Source organism: Gorilla gorilla, chromosome 10, assembly GCF_029281585.2.
Source record: "Gorilla gorilla gorilla isolate KB3781 chromosome 10, NHGRI_mGorGor1-v2.1_pri, whole genome shotgun sequence".
Classification (NCBI taxonomy): Eukaryota; Metazoa; Chordata; class Mammalia; order Primates; family Hominidae; genus Gorilla; species Gorilla gorilla.
In genome coordinates this window covers 34,058,264-34,081,621 of record NC_073234.2, presented here as the reverse complement: position 1 = coordinate 34,081,621, position 23,358 = coordinate 34,058,264, and the positions used below count along the sequence as shown (strand labels likewise).

General features: G+C 36.8%; 1 protein-coding gene and 1 pseudogene across 11 annotated transcripts in view; one reads left to right on the top strand and one right to left on the bottom strand.

The window, feature by feature from the left end:
- PLCZ1 (phospholipase C zeta 1) overlaps positions 1–22,976 on the top strand; it is a 54,784-nt gene extending 31,808 nt beyond the window's left edge. For all 11 annotated transcript variants that reach the window (XM_055356972.2, XM_055356974.2, XM_055356975.2 and 8 more), the window contains 8 exons: positions 877–1,026; positions 4,420–4,677; positions 6,213–6,369; positions 9,887–10,003; positions 11,071–11,240; positions 17,931–18,060; positions 21,876–22,025; positions 22,832–22,976. In XM_055356972.2, coding sequence (XP_055212947.1) covers positions 877–1,026; positions 4,420–4,677; positions 6,213–6,369; positions 9,887–10,003; positions 11,071–11,240; positions 17,931–18,060; positions 21,876–22,025; positions 22,832–22,917 — 1,218 coding nt within the window. In that variant the 3' untranslated portion in view covers positions 22,918–22,976. The remainder of the gene's footprint in view (positions 1–876; positions 1,027–4,419; positions 4,678–6,212; positions 6,370–9,886; positions 10,004–11,070; positions 11,241–17,930; positions 18,061–21,875; positions 22,026–22,831) is intronic.
- LOC101152219 (26S proteasome regulatory subunit 4-like) lies at positions 12,043–13,392 on the bottom strand (annotated as a pseudogene).
- Positions 22,977–23,358: the final 382 nt, after the last annotated feature.

Genomic DNA, 23,358 nt, shown 5'->3' with positions numbered 1-23,358 from the left:
AATGGTGCAATCTCGGCTCACTGCAACCTCCGCCTCCCGGTTCAAGCAATTCTCCCGCCTCAGCCTCCCAGGTAACTGGGATTACAGGCACCTGCCACCACGCCCAGCTAATTTTCTTTTTTGCATTTTTAGTAGAGATGGGGTTTCGCCATGTTGGCCAGCCTGGTCTCGAACTCCTGACCCCAGGTGATCCACCCGCCTCGGCCTCCCAAAGTGCTGGGATTACAGGTGTGAGCCACCATGCTCATCCTGCCTTCTTAATTGGTCTATATCATTCCTTTATATGGATATGGTATAATTTATTTATTATTATTATTGTTATTTTTGAGATGGAGTCTTGCTCTGTCACCCAGGCTGGAATGCAATGGCGCAACCTTGGCTCATTGTAATCTCTGCCTCCCGGGTTCAAGTGATTCTCCTGCCTTAGTGTCCTGAGTAGCTGGGATTACAGGCACACGCTACCACACCTGGCTAAATTTTGTAATTTTAGTAGAGATGGAGTTTCACTATGTTGGACAAGCTGGCCTCGAACTCCTGACCTCAGGTGATCCGCCTGCCTCAGCCTCCCAAAGTGCTGGGATTACAGGTGTGAGCCACTGAGCCTGGCCAGTATAATTTATTTAAATAAGTACTCACTGATGGATGCTTCAGTTGTTCCTATTCTTTTGGTGCAAATAGTAATACATTTCTTTTTATGCAGATTTAATGGTCTCTGTTTTGCCAAACTCAAAAGTACTTTCAGTTTAAAGAATACTTATTTTGCAAAGGTACTAAACGTTAGAAGTAAGTTTTAAAATACATTAAGCACTTATATTAATTGCCTTACAATTATTTAGAAGTTTTGATGAATAACCATAGTAATGGTTACTTTTTTAGACATCTGACTACCCAGTGGTGCTCTCTTTAGAAAATCACTGCTCCACTGCCCAACAAGAAGTAATGGCAGACAATTTGCAGGCTACTTTTGGAGAGTCCTTGCTTTCTGATATGCTTGATGATTTTCCTGATACTCTACCATCACCAGAGGTAACATTTTTTTCTGAGAAACTCAGGTTAAGAAAAAAGTCCATGAAAACATGTCACTGTTATATTGGCCCTTGAAACTGGGCTAGAGACCAATGAAAATGCTTAGTTTTGATCACGTATAGAGGTTTATCTTTGCAATGTTGCCTAGGGAATGTTCTCATGAATGCTTAGGTGAATATATTTCGATAAAATTTATATATATATATACATACAACCCACATTTTGATTGTGTCTCCTACCCCATGGGTCCACAATATCAAAGCAATTAGTATTAAGGACCAGAAATTTAGTATGTTTTACAGGCAAAAGTCCTAGAAAGTGGCAAAAGTTCTAGACTATAAATAGAGTCAGTACCCAATATCTCAACAGCTGGTAGCCAGTTCCCCTTTAAAAAATCTACTCTTTTCAATTTCCCTGTCTCTATGACCCTTTCCATCTTAATTTGAGCATACTGAAGTATTTGCTTTGAAAAATCACGTCCACATCTACCATCAGGACTTCACTTCTCTCTCTGGCTGTCTCTTTATTACTCCCTCTCTATGGCCCGGTGCGGTGACTCATGCCTGTAATCCAAGCACCTTGGGAGGCTGAGGAGGGCGGATCCCCTGAGGTTAGGAGTTCACAACCAGCCTTGAGCAACATGGTGAAACCCTGTCTCTACTAAAAATACAAAAATTAGCTGGGTGTCGTGGCATCCACCTGTAATCCCAGCTACTAGAGAGACTGAGGCAGGAGAATCGCTTGAACCCGGGAGGCGGGGGTTACAGTGAGCCAAGATTGAGCTACTGCACTCCAGCCTGGGCAAAAAGAACGAAACTCCTTCTTATTGAAAAAAAAGAAAGAAAGGAATTACTCCCTCTCACGGCCCAAATTTTCACTTTCTTGTCTCCTTGCAACCTGTTCAGTCCCTCTTTCTCTTCTAATTGCTTCACAGGAAAGTTCCCATCACATTCATCAAAGATTTTCTTACTGATAAATTCTAATGAACCTCTTTTAGTCTTCATCTGGTTGTCCTCTCATTAACATTCAATACTGTGGACCTCCACTTCCTTTCGCTGAATTACTTTCTGTTGTAACACTACGTTCTTCAGCCTTCCCTCACTCCTCTTTGACCACTCCTGCTTAGTTTCCTTTGCTGGGCCTTTCTCCCTATCCCAAATTTTATCAGATTACAAATAAACTTTCTTTTTGATGAATAGTATTGTCTAACAACAAATAGTTTGGTTTTGACATGTCTTCATTTTTGCTAGACATAACAATATTTTTGTAATATTTGGGTATTTCCCTCTATATTTTCCTTATTTTTTTGCCAACTTAAAATAATCAAAAGGCTTGGGATTCAGTTAGAAGAATTTATTCAAGTGCAAAGTGTAAGGGTAACTTTCTGGGACACACAAGACAGCAAAGAATAGTAGTCATTGCTCCTGGTGTGGGAAAAAGTGAAAATTGTTTTATACAAGCAAAAACAGAGGTACAGAACAGAATTACAGTATTTTCCACACAAGGGTTAACATACAGATTTAAGATTTGATTGGCTACGGTTGATTACCCTCTAAGGGGTTTGCTTAACATTCTCTTGTAAAGAGGTAATGACAAGGTTCTCTATCTCTAAGGTCATTTAGTCAGGGTTTGAATAAAGAATAAGGAGTCTGGTCAATGTATAACATCTCAACACAAAGGTCAGAAAGCAATGGTCATGCACCATCGAAGAAAAACAGCTGTATTACATGACTAAGTTTCCAGGGCTGAACTTTTCTCCTTGACATAATAAATTTGGAAGATCTTCAAATTTTACTTCTTTTAACATTTTATTTAAATCAGTGAAAAATTTTCAAGTGAAAGTGTTGTGACACTAGTGACAAGACATATAGGGCTGATGATAGAACTGAGACAGAAAAAAATGAACTGTGTGATAAATGGAAAGACCACGGTTCTTTTGTGGCATAAGAATGCCCACAGACTCAATGTGTTCAATTGTGGTGGAAAGAAATAGTAAAGAATTTCGAAACATATCATCAAAGATTAAACCCGAATCATAGTCCAATTCTGGAACTTATAATTTTCAGCTTTCTTGGAAGAGAATCCCGCTTCCTATTATATATGAATCTATTTTTCTAGCATTCCCGTACATAGCTTTCATTCAAATTTTAGCTCCATATTAAAGCAGGGAGGTGCTTTTCAATGAGTAAATAAAGAATTAAAGTTACCCTGTAATCCCAGCTACTTGGGAGGCTGAGGCAGGAGAATCTCTTGAACCCAAGAGGCGGAGGTTGCAGTGAGCTGAGATCATGTCACCACTCCATCCTGGGTGACAGAGTGAGACTCCATCTCAAAAAAAAAAAAAAAAAAGTTACCTTATCCTACAATATTCAGTCCTTGTGTGTAAAAGAATTGCCTAGAGACTTGTTAAACGAGGCCCAATTCCAGCCCCACAATTCAAGATTCTGATTCCCTTATTTTGAAGTAGATCCTAGGAATTTGTCCCTTTCCCAAGCACTTCTGATAATATTCTTGATACATGGGATTGCAGAGGGCATTTGGTAAACTCTGCAGTGGAGAGTATCATAAGGGTCATTGTGAAAGAGGGAAGACCCAAGATGATGGAATAATTTGAATGGATACCTGAGGATGACAAAAGAGAAAGGACAATCAAAGCTCCTTGGAGAAAAGAACTTTACTTTATAACCCAGATTTCAGCATTGTATATAACAGAGCCGGTACTTAAATGTACTTGTTAAATTAAAGAAATTATCCTAAGGGCAGGAATAACCAAGTGAAAGAATGGAACCAGAAGCCTTCAAATTTAGAACAAGTGACACTGATGGTAAATTTTGCTATGCTTCTAAGTTTGAAGGACAGAAAATATTAAGTTAATGATGTTTATGTGTAATACAGAAGAAATTTGAAGAGCCTTTATTACGAATCTTTAATTTAGTCAATACTAGATGCCAGACACTTATGATAGACATTTTAATATACCTGATTTCATTTAATACTTTTTAATGTTGGATAAGAAAATGATGAGCTGAAGCGTTTACTACCAGAAGTTGTAACATTTTCATTGCAATATCATGGTAAGTATTTATATATATATACACTTTTCACATATTTCAAATTGTTGGAATAGTACCAACTTGTGAAATATTTAAAAAATGGCATATGGTAAGTCTCAATCGTAACAGGCTTATTTTTTGGTGAATTACAATCAATAGCATTATATCACTATATTCATTCCTCTACTGAGATGTGAATAGGGGTATGGGAAAAAATGGAGTTCTTACATATCTTATTACCGTAGGCTAATTGGAAATATAGTGAAACACTTTTCAGTGACTGTTACAATGCAAATTTACTTGTAAATGTGTAATTGTATCTCTCAAATTGTTTCCTTAGGCACTAAAATTCAAAATATTAGTTAAAAATAAGAAAATAGGAACCTTAAAGGAAACCCGTGAAAGAAAAGGTTCTGATAAGCGTGGTAAGGTGGAGGAATGGGAAGAAGAAGTGGCAGATGTAGACGAGGAGGAGGAGGAGGAGGAGGAGGATACATTCAAAGAATCAGAAGTATTGGAATCTGTTTTAGGAGACAATCAAGACAAGGAAACAGGGGTAAAAAAGTTACCTGGAGTAATGCTTTTCAAGAAAAAGAAGGTGAGGTGGTGCTTTGTGAAAATCTTACAAGTGATTGGAAAGTTTTCTAATTTTATTCTTGGAGATTTTTTTAAAATTCTGGAGAAAAATCATTTTCCTTCTTATAAAAACTCTAGTCTATCATTTACAATTTACTTTGAAAACATTGATGGTGGAAGATGAATTTTTAAAATTGCCTCTTTTCTTATGTTAGCTGCTTTAACATTTTTTTTCTCTAGGCTGAGCACGGTGGCTCATGCCTGTAATCCCAGCACTTTGGGAGGCTGAGGTGGGCGGATCACATGAAGTCAGGAGTTTGAGATCAGCCTGGCCAACATGGTGAAACCCCGTCTCTACTAAAAATACAAAAATTAGCTGGGCATGGTGACGCATGCCTGTAGTTCCAACTACTTGTGACGCTGAAGAAGAATTGCTTGAACCTGGGACGCGGATGTTGCAGTGAGCCGAGATCGAGCCATTGCACTCCAGCCTGGGCAACAGAATGAGAGATCCTGTTTCAAAAAAAAAAAAAAATTCTCTATAATTGATAAATATTATGCATTCTTATGAAGCAGGCTTTGTGTGAAGTGCAAAAGATGCAGAGATACACAACGTAATTTTCCTGGTCCCAAGTAAAGACAAAGACAAGATTCAATATTTATAATACATAGTGTTATATGTATATACATTAGCATGATGAAAGAAAGTATATTAGGTTGCATGTGACACAAAACCAATCCAGCTGGTTTAAATAAAATGATAATTAATTAATTGGCCTACATAGATGAAAAGTTCAGTGAAAGGGATTTTAGTTTAAAAAATGACTTGATATAGTGTCTCACATAAAGTCAGCAGAACTTCAATTCTTTCTCCAGCTTTGCTCCCACTTTCTCTGTGTTGGTGCATGGCTATTGCAAGGAGTCAGCTTTATATCATTTCAGCTTCAAATCCAGTGGAATGCCTATCTCTTGGCAGAGCAAGCAATTTTTTTTTTTCGTGCGTTGGCTCTGATCTGGCTATGCGCACATCCCAGAACCAATTACTGTTGCTAGGGGAATGCAAAGCTCTGTTTAGCTGGCCCAATCTGCCTGACTCATACTTGGATTGAGCATGAGCAAGAAATGTTTTCCCAAAACAAAACTTGGGAAATGGCTAAAAAGAAGTGTAAAAGAAATAGATGCCAGGTTGTGAAATGGCAAATGTTCGCTATGTAATAGAAGTCATTTCAATATAAATTTATTCATGACAAAAATTCCTAAAATTATAAAATTCATGGGAATACACTGAGATCTTTAGGAAAAAATAAATAGTAATAATTGTGGTCCTCAATACTTATTACATTAATCATGATTTTTAAATTTAAGCTAGCTTATATTAACATTAAATATTTTTTGTTCCCAAAAATAATCACATTGAGTTAATCAAATGGTGTTTGAGGAGATAATCTTATGAAAAGATGAAAATCATTTATTTGAAAGTGTATTTTCTTTACTAGAAAAAGATTTTTTTCCCAATGATTAGCATAAAAATGTAAAATTGCTGCATTTTATTTTTAGACCAGGAAGCTAAAAATTGCTCTGGCCTTATCTGATCTTGTCATTTATACGAAAGCTGAGAAGTTCAAAAGCTTTCAACATTCAAGATTATATCAGCAATTTAATGAAAATAATTCTATTGGGGAGACACAAGCCCGAAAACTTTCAAAATTGCGAGGTAAATTTTTGTGACTCAAATAGATGAAATGTTTAAATGAGTTAGATTCACTGCTAGGGTGTTAAGATTGCTCAATGATATTTATAAAATGTATATTCTCATAAAATTTCAACACATTTGACATAATTTAGAATGGGGTTACATACCTCAGGTCTCATTAAGTTTTATTTCATGGAACTTAGCCATTAATTAACTTTCCTAAGCCATGACATTTTGATTGAGAATGTCCGATGTGGCCACATTTGTTGAGGGCTGGGGGGCTGTGGTGAGCAGTTTGTATAGGAGAGCAGTGACGGGGCTGCAGAGGGAGGCAGAGCCGAATTAGAAGGCTTGAACTTTGTCCTGGAAGCGAAGGTGCGCAGGAGAAGATTGAACTCTCAGGAGTGGCATGATCCACTGTATTTCTAAACGGTACCTCTGATAGCAGCCAAAGGGTGAGATTGCAGGCAGGAAGGTGGTAATAAAGATTTCTGGCAGTGAGAGCGGAGACAGGATGAACTTTGTGGATTTAATAGGCATTGAAGAGGGTAGGGTTAATCAGACTTGGAGGCTCTATGCCTATGGTGAAGGAAGGGGAAGAAATGGCACCCAGGCTGGACTACCAGATGGCTGTGCAGAGTGTGTATGCCCCACTGCACACCTGTAGAGGTGCCATCTGTCTCTGCATCTTCCTTTCACTGCCTCTAATTCTAAAACTGAGGTGGTTATTCTGTTTGGCAGTGCCCAAGGTAAAAATGGGGCCTGAGAAAAAGAATAGAAAGAAGATTCATTATGTGGGGAATGTCCCAAACTTAAAAGTCAATGAGCAACTAACTTAACAGCCAGGTGACTCTGCTAATACTCAAAAAATGGCAGTTTTTTTTAGTAGTAGGGGTGTGGGGGAAATAGGGACAATAATGGATACAAAACTATAGTTAGATAGAATGAATAAGACATAGTATTTGATAGTGCAACAGGTGACTACAGTCAACAATAGTTTATTGTACATTTAAAAATAACTAAAAGAGTATAATTGGATTGTTTGCTACACAAAGGATAAATGCTTGGGGTGATGGATACACCACTTATCCTGATGTGTTACTAGACATTGTATATCTTTGTCAAAATATCTCGTGTACTCCATAAATATATTTATCTATGTACCCACAAAAATTAAAAAGTTAAAAAAATGCAATCTACCATCTTGTGTAGAAATACCACAGAAGGAAAATCAGCACCCACAATTGACTTGAGAAAAGCTGCTGGCTCTTGGGGAATGCGGATTCTGATAGCTTTAATGATTAACCTTATTGGGCTGGTCATAGATACCCAAAGATTTTGAAGTATACTTTAGTTCATATTCTCTAACTATCTATTAGAGAGATCCTGGATTTTTTAAAGGCTCTTTTCCTTTTTTAACCTGTGTGTTGTAACCAAAAATCAATTCAGTAGGTCTGGACTACAGTTAAATAATAGAATAAAATAGAGTAGTATAGAGTAGAGTGGAATGGGATGGAATGGAATGGAATGGAGTAGAATAGAATAGAATAGAATAGAATAGAATAGAATAGAATAGAATAGAATAGAAGAAAAGTGTATTGCAAGCAGTAATAATAAATATGGTTCTATGAAGCAATTGTGCATCGTGCATATGTGTTGGATTGTAAAATGTATTTCTTACTGTAAGGTATGGTTAAGAGAGTTTGAATGACATGCTTTACTGGTCTCTGTTCCTTCATGTTGTTCATGAGGACAGGACCTGTAGGCACAGCATAAATTAATTATAATTATATTACTCTCATCATATTAAATACTTGCAAAAATTTTGGAAAGGAATTAGATAGTTCTGAGTAGAGTCAAAGTATAACATTACCATTTCTTTGAAGGGGCATAGAGCATTTTTCTTGCACCAAAAGTTAATAGTAAATAATCAATGATGTCTGCAAAGGTTTAACTTCAAGGATGCCAATTATTATTATAAACATAATGAAAATCATTAAAAATAATGTTGTAGATGAATATTATTGAAATGAAATGATGTTCACATTATTATAGTAAATAAAGATAGCAGTTTGTGAAAGGGAACAAACATTATCATTCAACTAAAAATTATACACATACAAAAGAATGGGAAGATATATGTGAAGGAGTTATCAGTGGTTATCAGTTGAATGATGACATATGGTTTGATTTGTTCTTTGATGTCCTCCTATTTTACAGTAAACATGAACTGTGTTTGTAATAACAAACATGTTTATTTTCTAAAGGTTAATCTCAGAAATAACAAAATCATATTATGTTATGAGACCTTAGTCATCATTCATATTTATTACTTTGTAAATGAGAAACATTAAGACTCAGAAGAGTATGTGTTTTGCCTAAGGACAGACATCTGCTAGGACTAGATAAGGGAGCATGATACTTGGACACCTATGCTGTATTTATACACACATGGTTTCAAAATAAACTTTCTCTCAAGGAATGTGTAACTTTTGAAAATAAATATTGATAAAATTAACTGTAATTTTTAATTTGACAATGCTTCCTAAATAATAGTATTTAGGGTGAGGGGAGAGGTGATTCTATTCTAGTTGGTTTAGCAAATGAAGTGAGCCATAAGCAGTAACCATTCTCCCATGCTGAGTCACTATATCAGCAGGAATGGTTGCAGAAACAGGATCTGTATAATGAAAAAAGAAAATCCTTGGAGAAGCATGAAATTTGTGTTCAAAAATTTGAAGAAGGTGCCAAATGGTAAAGGGTTTAAGTTAGTTTGAATCTCAAGTGACTTAAATATTATATAGACAAGAAGAAACACAAAGAATATGTACAGAAACTAAAATAGACTGTGTGTGTATGTTTGTCCCCGTTTGTGTGTATACTACAAATACGTAGAGATTATCCCAGTAAGAACGACATTTGAAATAATTAAAAGCATTGGAAGTTTTTCAATGGAGAGATGTAAACACAGATTGAATAAACTTTGGGGGAAGATGCTGGAGTGAAGGGATTGGAAGTCGAACTGGACAACTTTGGGGTGCCTTTCAACCCTGAGAACCTGTGAAATGTTCAGGAGGATTAATTTAGCTGGGATCATATAGCTTTGTGTGACTTCCATATGATTCTGCCCTACTGTGAAAATCAAAGTGGAAAAATAATAAGGGAAAATGCTGCTTTTGTTCTGAAAAGTGAATGGATTATATTTTGGAGTTTTATGTATTCTTACAACAAAGTAAAATAATTTGGATGTAAAAAATATATGAATTATCTAATCAATTTTTTCCTTGAATGATCAGTGTACATAAATTTTATGATAAAATTGTCACTAACATCTAAATAATGGTGAATTATACTGTAAACATAAAGGCATGGATTTATTTTGATATTCATGAATTGCAAATTTTTGACAAGACAATACATACCAAAATTGTTGAAGCTATTATAGAATTATATGATATATATATAATATATGTATAAAAATAGTGGCTTTTTAAATTTATTTGAATTCTTTCACAATGTTTTAATTATTCTTTTTCAGTCCATGAGTTTATTTTTCACACCAGGAAGTTCATTACCAGAATATATCCCAAAGCAACAAGAGCAGACTCTTCTAATTTTAATCCCCAAGAATTTTGGAATATAGGTTGTCAAATGGGTATGTTATATGGGATATTGAGTTGTTTGCAGAAGTAACATAAAATGAATTCATTTTATGAATGTATGAAAAACTCATGAAAAGGGCTTTCTGTAAAAGATTTTTTAGCCCAGGGGCTTTGGGGTCAGGCACTAATGGTGGGTCATGTGTTTTAAGAGTTGAAGTCATTCCTATCTGGGTTGAAGCGGGGTAAATCTCAGTGATGGTTCAGGGAATGGTGGTTAAATTCATGAGGAGTTAATATGAGACATGTGTAGTGGAGGAAGGGAACAAGGAAACCCAAATGGACATTGAAGATCAAATTCCTTTGCTTGAGATATGCTCAAGGCCTCTTCAAATCAAGTGACCTCTATCATTTATACTTTACATGAGCTTCTACATTCATAGTTTTGAAAAGTGAATAAGATTGCATAACTTGGTTATTTGCCCTCACCAGACTCTTATTCCAAATTGAACAGCTAGTACAGCACTGCACTAACTCATCAGAAAGTACCAGGTGTTACCCTTCTACTGGATTGTGGCAAGGCCTGTAGGTGTGAGGAGGGGGGATATTGGGGCTGGGTGGAGGGTGGAGTGTGGTACTCTCTACAGTGGCTATTTACCAGCCTATACTGAGGTACTTCCGTATTTTAACGACAATTATTGCTTTGCCTGTTTCTCACTTTCTCCTCAAGTGACAACAGCATCTCATGGACTTGAAAATTTATGACATAGTTGATGTCTTTACCTCTTGCATTCAATGCACTGATACTCTATTCTGATATTTCTTAAGTGTTACCTGACATGAACATTGTTATTCTGTAATCTGCACTGGATACCATTTTGATTTCTTTACTCAAAGCGTGTAGTAATTTACTTACAGATTAAACTTTGCAACTCATCAATATACATTAATATAGACATGGCAGGAGAAAGAGTTTTAAAAATCATGAATTATTAGGCTAATGATGCTTGCTCATAGAACATTTGGGGATATAGAATCCATTATTAGATTTCAGTAAGTGGTTTGTGTTCCTTTATTTGTATTCTCTATTACCTGACAATGTCAAAATACTTCTTTCTTACAGTGGCTTTAAATTTTCAGACCCCTGGTTTGCCTATGGATCTGCAAAATGGGAAATTTTTGGATAATGGTGGTTCTGGATATATTTTGAAACCACATTTCTTAAGAGAGAGTAAATCATACTTTAACCCAAGTAACATAAAAGAGGGTATGCCAATTACACTTACAATAAGGGTAAGATTAATAAATTTTCTTTTACTTTTTTGATTATTATATAAACTAGATAGTGTACATTAGTATTTTGAATTCCACTGATTTGCTTCAATTTCTTTTACATTTCTGTTAATCTTTTCAGGTACTATATGTGGGTAGTATTTCAGCATCCTTCTATATCTGAAAAATGTCTTCCTGTTGTAATTTTACATGAATGATTATCTGCCTGTGAATTGACATATTGAGGCTAAAACCTTCTCCTCTCAAAGTTCTACTATATGATTTCATTGTATTTAGGCATTTAATATTGTGAGATACAGGTCTCAGTTCAGCCCACTAATTACCTTGTGGGCATGTTACTTTTTCTCGCCTTTGATGAATTTTACCTGGAAATTTTAGGAGCCCTTTTCTTTTCCTCAGTCTCCACAATTAGGCTTTTGTAGGTCAGGATTTTTCCCCCCATATGTCTGTGAATATCATTTGATTACTTAAAAAGAAAAATTATCCATATGTCTTTCTCCAGTATCTGTCTTCAGTGTCTGTTAATTTGTGTCAACTTTAACATATTCCCTTTTCCTCTGCATGTTGGGAGAGCTTTTTTGTTTGTTTGTTTATGAAAGAGCGCGCTTTATTGGGAAGCAGACTGCTGCACAGTGACCAACAGACAGGCCACCCAGTGGGCACTTACACATCGTACTCCAAAAGGCACAGGATGTTTTGCTAATAAAAATCAATGGGAACAGAGATTCCTCTGGGCAACTCCCCCAGCCTCATCCCTTTCAGGGACTGAGAAATCGCCCAACCATTTTCCTGAACGTGGTTCACTAGAGATACAGCCCCTCAGGGGTGTCTTCCTGTTCCTTATAAAGAACATTTTCTTTAGATTTTTTGAAGTCTTCATTTGTTACTTTCATTCTACGTTCTCTTAAGGCCATCAGACCAGCTTCTGTACAGACTGCCTTGATGTCAGCACCAGAGAGGTCATCTTTAGCCATGATCAAGTTGTCCAGGGTTACATCATCAGCCAGCGTCATCCTGCTTGTGTGAATCTGAAAGATGTGCTTCTTCGTCTTTTCATCAGGCAGGGGGAGCTCAATCTTCCTGTCAATGCGGCCTGGTCTGATAAGTGCTGGATTCAAAGTTTCTATTTGGTTTGTGGCCATGATGGCTTTCACATCTCCCCTAGAATCAAATCCATCCAACTGGTTCAGCAGTTCCAACGTTGTTCGCTGAATTTCTCTCTCACCACCAGAATTGGAGTCATATCTTTTTGTCCCAATGGCGTCAATTTCATCAGTAAACACAGTGGGCGGTGCACGTTCTTCAGCAACTCGAAACAATTTCCGTCCGAGTTTGGGCCCATCACGTAGGTACTTCTGAATAAGTTCAGAGCCAACCACTCTCAAGAAAGTGGCTGAGGTTTGGTTTGCTACTGCTTTGGCTAACAAGGTTTTACCTGTGCCAGGTGGACCACAGAGAATGACCCCCTTAGGAGGCTTTATACCTATCTCTTCGTAATATTCAGGATGGGTGAGAGGAAGCTCCACAGATTCCTTAATTTCCCGAATTTGGTTGTCCAACCCCCCCAGCATCTGCATAGGTCTCTTGGGGGGCCTTTTCCACCTTCATCACTGTGACCAGGGGATCCATGTCATCCATCAGCACCCCTATCACGGTACGCACCTTGTGGTTGAGCCTGACCGAGCTGCCAGGTTCCAGCAGATCCTTGTCTACAAATGAAAGAATGCTGACATAGTGTTCTGATGTAGCCCACAGATGTAGACACGATGGCGTGATTGTCATCAATGATCTCTTCCAAGATTCCTACTGACATTGGGGTCCCCCTCAGATCATCCACTTTTGATCTTTTCTCCTCTTGCTTTTCTTCTAATGGTTTCATTTGTTCCTGATTTCTAATGAATTCTTCCTCCATGAGAAGATAGTCTTTAATTCTCTCTAACTTCAGTAATTTTAACTGGCACTGAGTGTGAGGTGTCACCAGTGGCAGTTTGCTGGCAGCATCTGGTCCCTTTGTTTTCTTCTTCTTTTTCCCCACTCTAGTTGGTACAGGAGGTTCATATTTCTTTTTCTTGTCCTTGAGTTTTTAGAACTTGTCATCCTTCTTGCCACCTCCAGGACCATGACCACCACTCTGACTTTGACCCATCTTGCCTTGGCCTGGGAGAGCTTTTAACATTTTTTCTTTATGTTGATGATTCAAATCTGTATTTGATTTTGTTCTTTACTGATTTCAATGTAGAAATGATTTTTTTTATCCTGCATAATTAGTCCTCCTGCCCCATTGCGGTTGACCTCATATTGCTTACTTTTTATTTCTGTCTGTATCCCACCTAGCACCTTTCCTCCAGACTCTTGTCTTATTATTTTAGCTTTTATTTTATCACATCCTGTAAAACCTTATGGAGCATAAAAGCAGTTGTCTAAGATTTGTTTCCATTAGTAAAGACTTTTCAAAACGTTTTTCTTTTTCCTCTATAACGTAAGTGCTATGCTTATTTTCTTTTTAAAATGTCACCAAATCTTTTGAAAAACCTCTAGTTGCTTTTTCTCTCCACTTACTTATGAGCAGTTCTATTTTAGGCTATAACTGTACCTGTTGTTTGCAAATCAATAGAGTGGCTGTGGTTTCATTGGTCCCTCTTTCTATTTAACTAGTTACTCCTAGAACTGTATAAACCATCTCAGATCCTACCTGGAATTTTGTAGTGTTTATGTTTCTGTCCCTGGCCAGCAATGTCATTACTTAGTGAAGCTCTGCCAGCTGCTGAGTGCTCCCCTGCTCCCCATTACCTGGCTGTTAAAGTGCAAGAAATGCTGGGGCCTCCAGAATGTGCTTCTCCTGCGACTTTTCCTGGCTCAGCTCCTTTTTCCACCATCGTAATACCACAGGATTTGGGAAGCTACACTCCACGTCTACTTCAGGACCTAGCCACTTTATCTCAGCTGAGAATGGGAGGATTGAGAGCTGATTTCCAGAAATTAATGTGGAAAGTATAGCAAAGATGACCAGGACTAGAATGATCCTGACCATTGCAGGAAACAGTGCCTGTGAAGTATGTAGCTGGCTTTTGTATTGTCTGTTAAGGAGTTTGTGACTCTGATGTAGAAGCATTTAGTGGATAGGCAGCAATTGCCTACAACACTGGATTGTTGGTACTTCTTCAAGGTCTGGCAAAGAATTAACTACTGACTTCACTTTACAATGCTATTATAATGTTGACATCTTCTTGTAGTTGATCTGGTAAAAAGAAATGGCAAATCAGCCACTTTGAAGAGCCCTTCCATTTCTACACATTGCTCTTCTGTGCTCTGGGACTGGACTCTCCTTTTACCCCCTACCTTCCAAGTGATTGTCATTTTTACTTGTGGCTTCCTCTTTCTCTGCCTTCTGTTAAGATATTTATGTTAACTAAAGTCTTTCCTTAAACCTTGTCTCAAACTATTCTCCTTGGATTCTGTTACATAAACATTCATAGTTTCACCACCAACAATGCTCAAGTCTTTAATTGGGCATGATTTTGGGAATCTAAAGGCATATTTTAGCTCACTGAGCATCCTTACCTCCTTAATCACCATTCTATCAAACTTAAAATAGTAAAACTTGAACATCCCTTCCTAATCAAATCTACTTCTGCTCTTATTTAAATGTCAACAAATTGCCCCATTCTTCCACTCTGCTCGGACTAGAAAACTGGGAACCATTCTAATCTTCCACATCTCCTTCACGTCCCACATCCAGACCAACTTTAAATTCTGCTGATTCTATTCCTAAATATTTTCCTTCTCCATTCTCTTGATGTGACCTATTTTGCTGCTGTCCTGTATCAGGAATTTACGACCTGTCATCAGGTCTATTTCTTTGGCTTCCTGATGGTTTCAGGTAGCCTGTCTCAGTCCTCCATATCTATTCTCCACAAGTTGACCGGAGAGATTTTGCTACAGTGCTAATATTATCATGCATACATAATATTTATTTGTGTCTCTTGACTACTATCTTAGTCAGGCCTTGCCGTACTTGCCTAGCCCTATCTCTCACCACTTCTAGCCTTTCATCCTGTTCTACAACCATATGGAACTAGGATCCTTCTCTAACCATGACTCACCTCCACGAATTGTGTAGGCTCTTCCTGTGACTGGAGCATTCTTTCAGTCTTACCTGCCTATTTCATTTTGACTCAGTTTTCAAGACTTAGGAATCATGTCTTTTTGAAAGCATTTTCCTAGGCTAGGTTAGCTGTGCTTCTTTTCATAGCTTTGCTGTTTTCCGTAACAGCCTCTGCATGCATATATTATGGCATTTATCACAAGGTTTTATAATTGTTTATTTACTTGTAACTTGTCTTCTCCATTTGTCTGAGGATTCCTTAAGGATAAGAGATGTGGGCTGGGCACGGTGGCTCACGTCTGTAATCCCATCACTTTGGGAGGCTGAGGTGGGCAGATTACCTGAGGTCAAGAGTTCAAGACCAGCCTGGCTAACATGGTGAAACCCTGTTTCTACTAAACATACAAAAACTTAGCTGGGCATGGTGGCATGCAACTGTAATCCCAGCTACTTGGGAGGCTGAGGCAGAAGAATCTCTTGAATCCAGGAGGCAGAGGTTGCAGTGAGCTGAGGTCACGCCATTGCACTCCAGCTTGGGTAGCAAGAGCCAAAGTTCATCTCAAAGAAACAAACAAACAAACAAACAAACAAAAAACAGATGTGTTTTGTTCCACCTTATTTGTGCCTTACACAAAGTATATGCCCAATATATCTAGCTTCATTGAACAAATACATTATTTTTCCTGTTATGAATAGTAAAGAGAACATATGTGCTCTTTTATTGAGAAAGTGAAGAAGGTGGAAGGCAGCTAGTGTGCACAAATGCTCACAAGTGCCACGTTTGTATTCTGAGGAGTCTCTTGTTGAGGTGTAACTGGCATGGAGAGTTAATGATTCTCCAGGAAGCTGCTGCCATGGCCATGTGGGTCTTTCTCTGTTGCCTCTATCACTCTAGGGAGCTTTGTGATTACTTTATGACTTGCTCAGATAGTAGAGGGCACAATTTGGGAATCAGAGAGCCAAGTTTTACTATAAGCTTTCTTAAGTTCTTGATGAAGGCATTTGACATTGCTGCTTTACTCTTCGTCACCTGCAATCTGAGAGTTTTGGTCTAGGCCAGTTATTTTCAAATTTATAAAAGCTACAGCACTGCTTTCTAAATCCAAAATCTTATGGGTAAGGCCAATGGGTAACAACAGAGTTGACCATTGAGGGCTTATTGTTTGATATCCCTTCCTCTGCATTGGCTCCTGTACAAACAAATTTGTTAATTTATTTACAAATTATTTGATCAATGCTCCCTAAACCAGGGGTGTCCTATATTTTGGCTTCCCTGGGCCACGTTGGAAGAAGAGGAATTATCTTGGGCCACACATAAAATACACTAACACTAATGATAGCTGATGAGCTTTTAAAAATGCAAAAAGAATCTCATAATGTTTTAAGAAAGTTTACGAATTTGCATTGGGCCGCATTCAAAGCCACCATGGGCCACATGTGGCCCGCAGGTTGGACAAGCTTGCCCTAAATTCTCATTCAGTTTTCATATTCAATTATGTTTTTCAAAATTAGATAATTTTTTTTTTTCTTTCTGGAATGAGGTACACCAAGCTGAACCTACTCCATTTTGGGAAGGGTCTATTACCTGTAGAGTGATATTTAGCGGGTCTATAGTGGTATTGGGACCAGTGTACTATATGTTTATGGCCATTGTTCTTTCTAGTTACTTTGATGTCTAATTATGCTGATGCCCATTCCATGCTGATTGCTAAACAGTTGCACAGTCATACTGGCTTCTAGCTAATGCTGTAATCTGTGGAATTAGGAAAAATCACACATTAGTGTTTTTTCTTTTCCTTTCTTTTCTACTCCTTCTCTCCCTCCTTCCTTCCCTCTTTTCCTTCCTTTATTCCTTTATAATCAAACTTAATTATATATTTGTTTCTCCTTATGTAAGCTTCAGAAATTGGAGTTATGCCTCAATTTTTATAACTGCATTTTTAGGCTTATATCTTCTATCTCTTAGCCTAAGTTAGTACATTTCAAATATAGTTTTGTTGTGTGCTCATTTTGTTCCTTAAATTATAACACATTTTTGCTTCAACAATTAGCTTGGCAAATAAAAGTTTAAATACAATTATTATTAATTACTTTGTTAAGATTTTTTTGATACCCAGTCCCTAATATACATATGAAATAACTGATTTTGTGAAACTCAGAAAATGCTATCACGGGAAGTTAAATGGTACATTTTTAAAAAAGTAATATTTATATTCCTTCAAATTTTTTCCAGCATATATATATATATTAATTCAAAAACAGTACATGTTATCAGAGTAACTCGACCTGAATTCCCTGAAATGTGATCATAACAAATGATTTTAAAACAAAAATATGATAATAAATCAAAAATTGTGGACATTGTGGATTTCACTGTAATTTTGTACATATTCTTGGTGTTTATCTACTGATAACTGAGGATAAAAGACTTAAATTTTAAAATTTGTATTGTATTCTGCTTTCAATGTTTGTGGGAACTGACTTAGAGTCCGTCAACTTTTTGTAATACATAATTTAATTTTGAAATAAATGATGATGTAACTTAATATCTTGCTAAATTCTTATATTCATATACATTTGTGCAGCTCATCAGTGGTATCCAGTTGCCTCTTACTCATTCATCATCTAACAAAGGTGATTCATTAGTAATTATAGAAGTTTTTGGTGTTCCCAATGATCAAATGAAGCAGCAGACTCGTGTAATTAAAAAAAATGGTGAGCTCCTGATATACCTTCTTGAATTTCCATTAGACTTCTTGTTGGAAAGCTTACAAATTATATGTTGATAGAGTTTTTGTACATATTTATTATTCATAAGACAAGGGTTTTCCATTATGTCCAAAATTAGCAAAATATTATATGCAACAAAAACATTTTTGTAATGATTGGGTTATTTAGCTGTATTTTCAGATTATGAATACAGAAATGTATCTGACCTTCAAAATTATTCCTTAAAAAAAATTTACCTCTTTTTTATGTTTTCTCTCATATCACTGAATTAAGAAGGCATTTTAACAGCCTCAAATCTACTTAGCTTCTAGCCTTTGTATTAAATCAAAAATTTGTGATTTTTGACACAGCATATTATATATTTTTATAATGAATTATTTGAATTATTTTTGATTAAAAGTCTATGGCTTCTGAATCAGGCTAAGGATGCCATAGAAGCCTACTGATAGGATTTTTGGATAATTCAGTTATTTTTGCCATAAGGGAAGTGAAGAATTAAGGGAAATAACTTTGGTAAGATTTTCATCATTCTGGCATGCTATGACATCTTACACAGTGTAGTACTGGCATTGCCATTTCTTCTCTGAGGTTGAAATGACTAAGGAAATTAGAAAAGGATGGGTTCCTGGGATTGATCCCTGGTCAGGATCACCTTGAAGGAGACATTGGAATTGATTCTTGAGTCTGGAATCTTCTTCAAGGGATATTCTCAAAGCAAAGTGGACTTCATTCCAGAGTCTAGAAATATGCTCCAGATCAAATGGCACTGACAGAGTAGCAGGCACAGTTTTCTTTTTCTTTTTCTTCTTGGATAATAATTTCTAACAATGTCCATAGTCTGCCTCCTTTGCACTCCCCTGAATACTTCCAGTGTGGCTTCTAGAGTGAAAATCATGGAAAAAGATTTGGAAAGATTTTATTGCCTTATCCTATGTTATCAATGGGAAGGGATATTGATGATGACTTCCTGCCTCATTTGACACCCTTTAGAGTTGAAGGCACATTGCTACGGCTGGGTCCAGAGATAGTAACTGCTGATGTCATGAAGCTTATAATAATCTATCTCTTGTTCCCTCCATCCTCTACTTGAATCTTCATCACAAAATGCTTAGAAACTTAATTTATTCAATGCACCCCTTATAATACTGTGATTCTAGAATTTGTATTACCTCCTTGGATTTTATGGGAATATCCTTGCAGAAATTCAATTTGGTTCATCAAACATTACTGAGCCTCTGCTATGCTAAAAGCCTTGTGCTGAGTAGTAAAAGACTTAAAATCTGTTTATTAAATGAATTCTTATATATGGACCAATGAACTCTTCTATAGATAGTTTATAGTTCAGTGTGAAAGATGATGCTATAAGTAAAATAATTATGATTTAGAGTAATTCGTGCTTCAAGGAGAGTACAAAGATTTGTACTGCAAGGGGGCACTTTTGGAGATGGTTCTTGGAGAATGAGTAGAATTTTTTAGAGATTGGGGACAAGGATATTTAAGGCAGAAGCCATAATATAAGTCTTAAAATATGAAGGAAATACAATTTAAACATACCAGAGACAGAACACAAGTCCTAAAATATGAAGAAAACACAATTTAAACATGCTAGAGAAAAGCCAAGAAACTCAAGATGGGTGGAATATAGGGTGCTTAAGAAAGATTAGTGAGAGATAAAATGAGAAAATTATTTAGGGAGGGTCATAGAAAATCTCAAAAGCCATGCTAAGGTGTCAGGAACTTTCTTTTTTCTAGAAAATGGATAAAATTCAGACTTTTAAATAGAGCTATAACTTTAACAGAGTTGAGTGTTAGGTTTTTTTCTGCAGATTTGAGAAGAAGTATACGAGAGGGAAATGAGAAATACAAAGTAGAGTCAGGATAAAATTTCAGTGGTTAGAGGATATAAAAGTCATGGTATAAAGGAGGCTGTGGCAGTAGGAAAGGAATGGGGGATGTAAGTGAGAAACACTGCGCAGAAGTCAACATCCAGATGGCTGGACAAGAAGAATTTTAAGATGATTTAGCTAGACATGAGAGTCTGGGAGGAAAAGGATAACATTTGGATAAAATGTGGAAGTAATTCTTCAGTTTTGGTCATGTCTAGGATAACTATTTTCATCACTATCAAATTTGGTATCCTGGTTTACTTTTTTTTATGTTGACAACTGAAAGTGAGGGCTTTCTCTTATAATTAATCCATATTATTGTGTGTGTGTGTGTGTGTGCGCGTGTGTGTGTGTCAGAGAGAGATACAGGAGGAGGAGGGAAGGGAGGCAGAGGCACATGTGTAATGAAGTAGGATTGGAGGAAGAAGAAATCAGTATAAATATTTCTGCAGATGTTTTGCAGTATCTATAAAGAATTGACTCTAAACCTGCCTCTGTACCCCATGAAATTATTTCTCTTCTTAGGTCAAGGTAATATGGTCATTATTCCAGCATGAGCCAATTAGTTTACTATTTCTGTGGGCATAGACTGCACCCTAGATTGCTATGTGGTAAATGTGCTCTTGTGAACACAGGTGCACCATAGAAAACATAGATATAGTATAATTAGAAATTCATCAATGCTTCTGGAAATGTAAGTCAAAGAACAAAAACTATTGACATAGCAAGTGTAGCATTGCCTTTGTAAATGAAAAATAATACACGTAATTCTTCTCCAAACCTTTGAGTCTTTATTAAGCAGAATTTATATTTAATCTGGATGTGAATTTCTTGGTTCTGTTAAATTACGCTTTACTTTTTGGATGATTTGGGTCATACTATGACACAATGTGGATTTCTTGCTTGGCAGAAATTGGTTGCTTGGGATGATTTATTTTCTTAGAGATTGAAATTCATCAACTTTGGACTTTGAAAGGAGCACTTAGTCTAAAGAAGGATCAAGAGTTGGCTTTAGTTTGTTATCTAGCTTTCAGTCTAACAACTAAGTATGGAACTCTTCCCATAATAAGACTGACTGTATTAGTCCATTTTCATATCGCTCTAAAGATACTACCTGAGACTGGATAACTTACAAAGGAAAGAGGTTTAATTGACTCACAGTTCCCCATGCCTGGGGAGGCCTCAGGAAACTTACAATCATGGTGGAAGGTGAAGGAGAAACAAATTTGGACCTTTTCATGTGGCAGCAGGAGATTGCTAGTAAGAGTGGGGAAAACTGCCTTATAAAACCATCAGATCTCATGAGTACTCACTCACTATCATGAGAACAGCCCCCTATAATCCAGTCACTTTCCACCAGGTGTCTTCCTAAACACCTGGGGATTACAATTCAAGATGAGATTTGGGTGGGGGCACAAAGCTTAACCATATCAAGGACTTAGTATAGAAAAATGATGTTACTTAATTTTCTTCATTTCTCAATTTATTTGCTAAAGAATTGCCTAAGTACATCAGTCATATTGCATAATGATTAAAAGCTTTTGCTCTGAAGTCAGACTCCCAGTTTTTGAATTCCTGATCTGCCACTTAATGACCACATATGTGAAACCTTAGGAAATTATGTAACATCTTTGTGGCTCAGTTTTCCCATCCCACCCTGATGGGGTGGTTATCAGAATTAATTGAGTTGATCCATACTTAGAACATTGCCCAGCAATAGTAAACACTCATTATTGTCTGGTTATTATTCCTCTCACACTGAGTATATTAAAAACCCATGTGCTCTAAACACAAGATATTATTATTGTTAAAGGGTTGAAAAGAAAAAGTTTGGAGAACAAATGTAATCTATTGTTTCCTAGATACTAGATATGGTATCTATTATTCTTTGTATCTTCTTTTTTTATATTTCAGCTTTTAGTCCAAGATGGAATGAAACATTCACATTTATTATTCATGTCCCAGAATTGGCATTGATACGTTTTGTTGTTGAAAGTCAAGGTTTAATAGCAGGAAATGAATTTCTTGGGCAATATACTTTGCCACTTCTATGCATGAACAAAGGTAATGTCCCTAAAAGTTAGATGATTGTACCAGCATTTAAATATAACTTGTGTATATCAAAGACACATTTTGACATACCAAATAGCTCTATCATAAAGTAGGATGTAAAGGAAATTTTATGTATTGACACATATTTTTTCTCTGTGGAATTATAAAAATGTGTTCTCATGTGGAAGGTGGGGTGGGGGTGTGGGACTGACAGGAAGGCTAATTAGACAAACTTGGCATGTATAAGCATTTCTTTACATGCATCATAGTTCTTCTGTTTCAGTAAAGAGTAGTCATGACTACCATAAAGAAATGATGATGGGTGGCAACCAGAAGGGAGAAGCAGTGACTCATTCTTCCTGCCTGAGGAGAAGAGATTGGGAGCCTGAGACTATCCTTTCCTGACCCCTTTTCAGGGCTGACTACCTTTATGTTGCAGAGTCACCTTTCCAGGGTGATTTACACCGTGCTCCCAATTACCTTGTCTCAATATGCTTACTTTTCTAACAGCATCTGAGATGTGCCTAGGAAACAGGGTCTTTCTGAAGCAGAAGGGTGGTGGCTAATTTTGGATCATGCAGCGCTTTGCGGAAGGAGAAGTATGAGCTGTGTGTTCAGTTTTGGGCAGTTAGGAAGTCAGAATAGAAAATGCAAATATTTAATTTTTGTGGAAGATTAATATACCAGATGGGAATATAACTCTATAGTCATGGTTTTTAATGTAGGCTTAGTAAAGAGCTCTTGTTTCTCAGCAAGGCTATTGGAGACACCACTGATTAATTGGTTATTGGTCTAATTAGATATAATTCCTTTTGCAGGTTATCGTCGTGTTCCTCTGTTTTCCAGAATGGGTGAGAGCCTTGAGCCTGCTTCACTGTTTGTTTATGTTTGGTACATCAGATAACAGCTAATGATAAATGACGTATCATTAGCTATGCATCGCAATAAAACAGCCAAAATGAATGTCTTTATGTTTTCTTTTTTAAACATAAAGAAAAATAATTGCTCATAAAACTAGAAATATTGAGCCCATTCACTTAAAAATATACAAAAATAAATCAGTGGAAGAAAAGAAAATAGAAACTTCAGAGGGTCCTAACCCGGCATGGCGTTCTTGTTTGCTGATTTCTCCTGCCCTTCTGCTGCTGAGTTGTTTTCAACTGGCTTGTATCATTTTTAATTACTAGAATTTATAAGCTTTTGAAATACATCTAATTATAAAATATACGTTGGCAAATATTTAGCAGTATAAAAGAAATGTGAAATCTAAGAGTGTTTTAACTTCTGGACACCCACTACTGCGTATTTTTGTGGGAAGGAATTAGATTGCCAGGCCCTCTGAGCC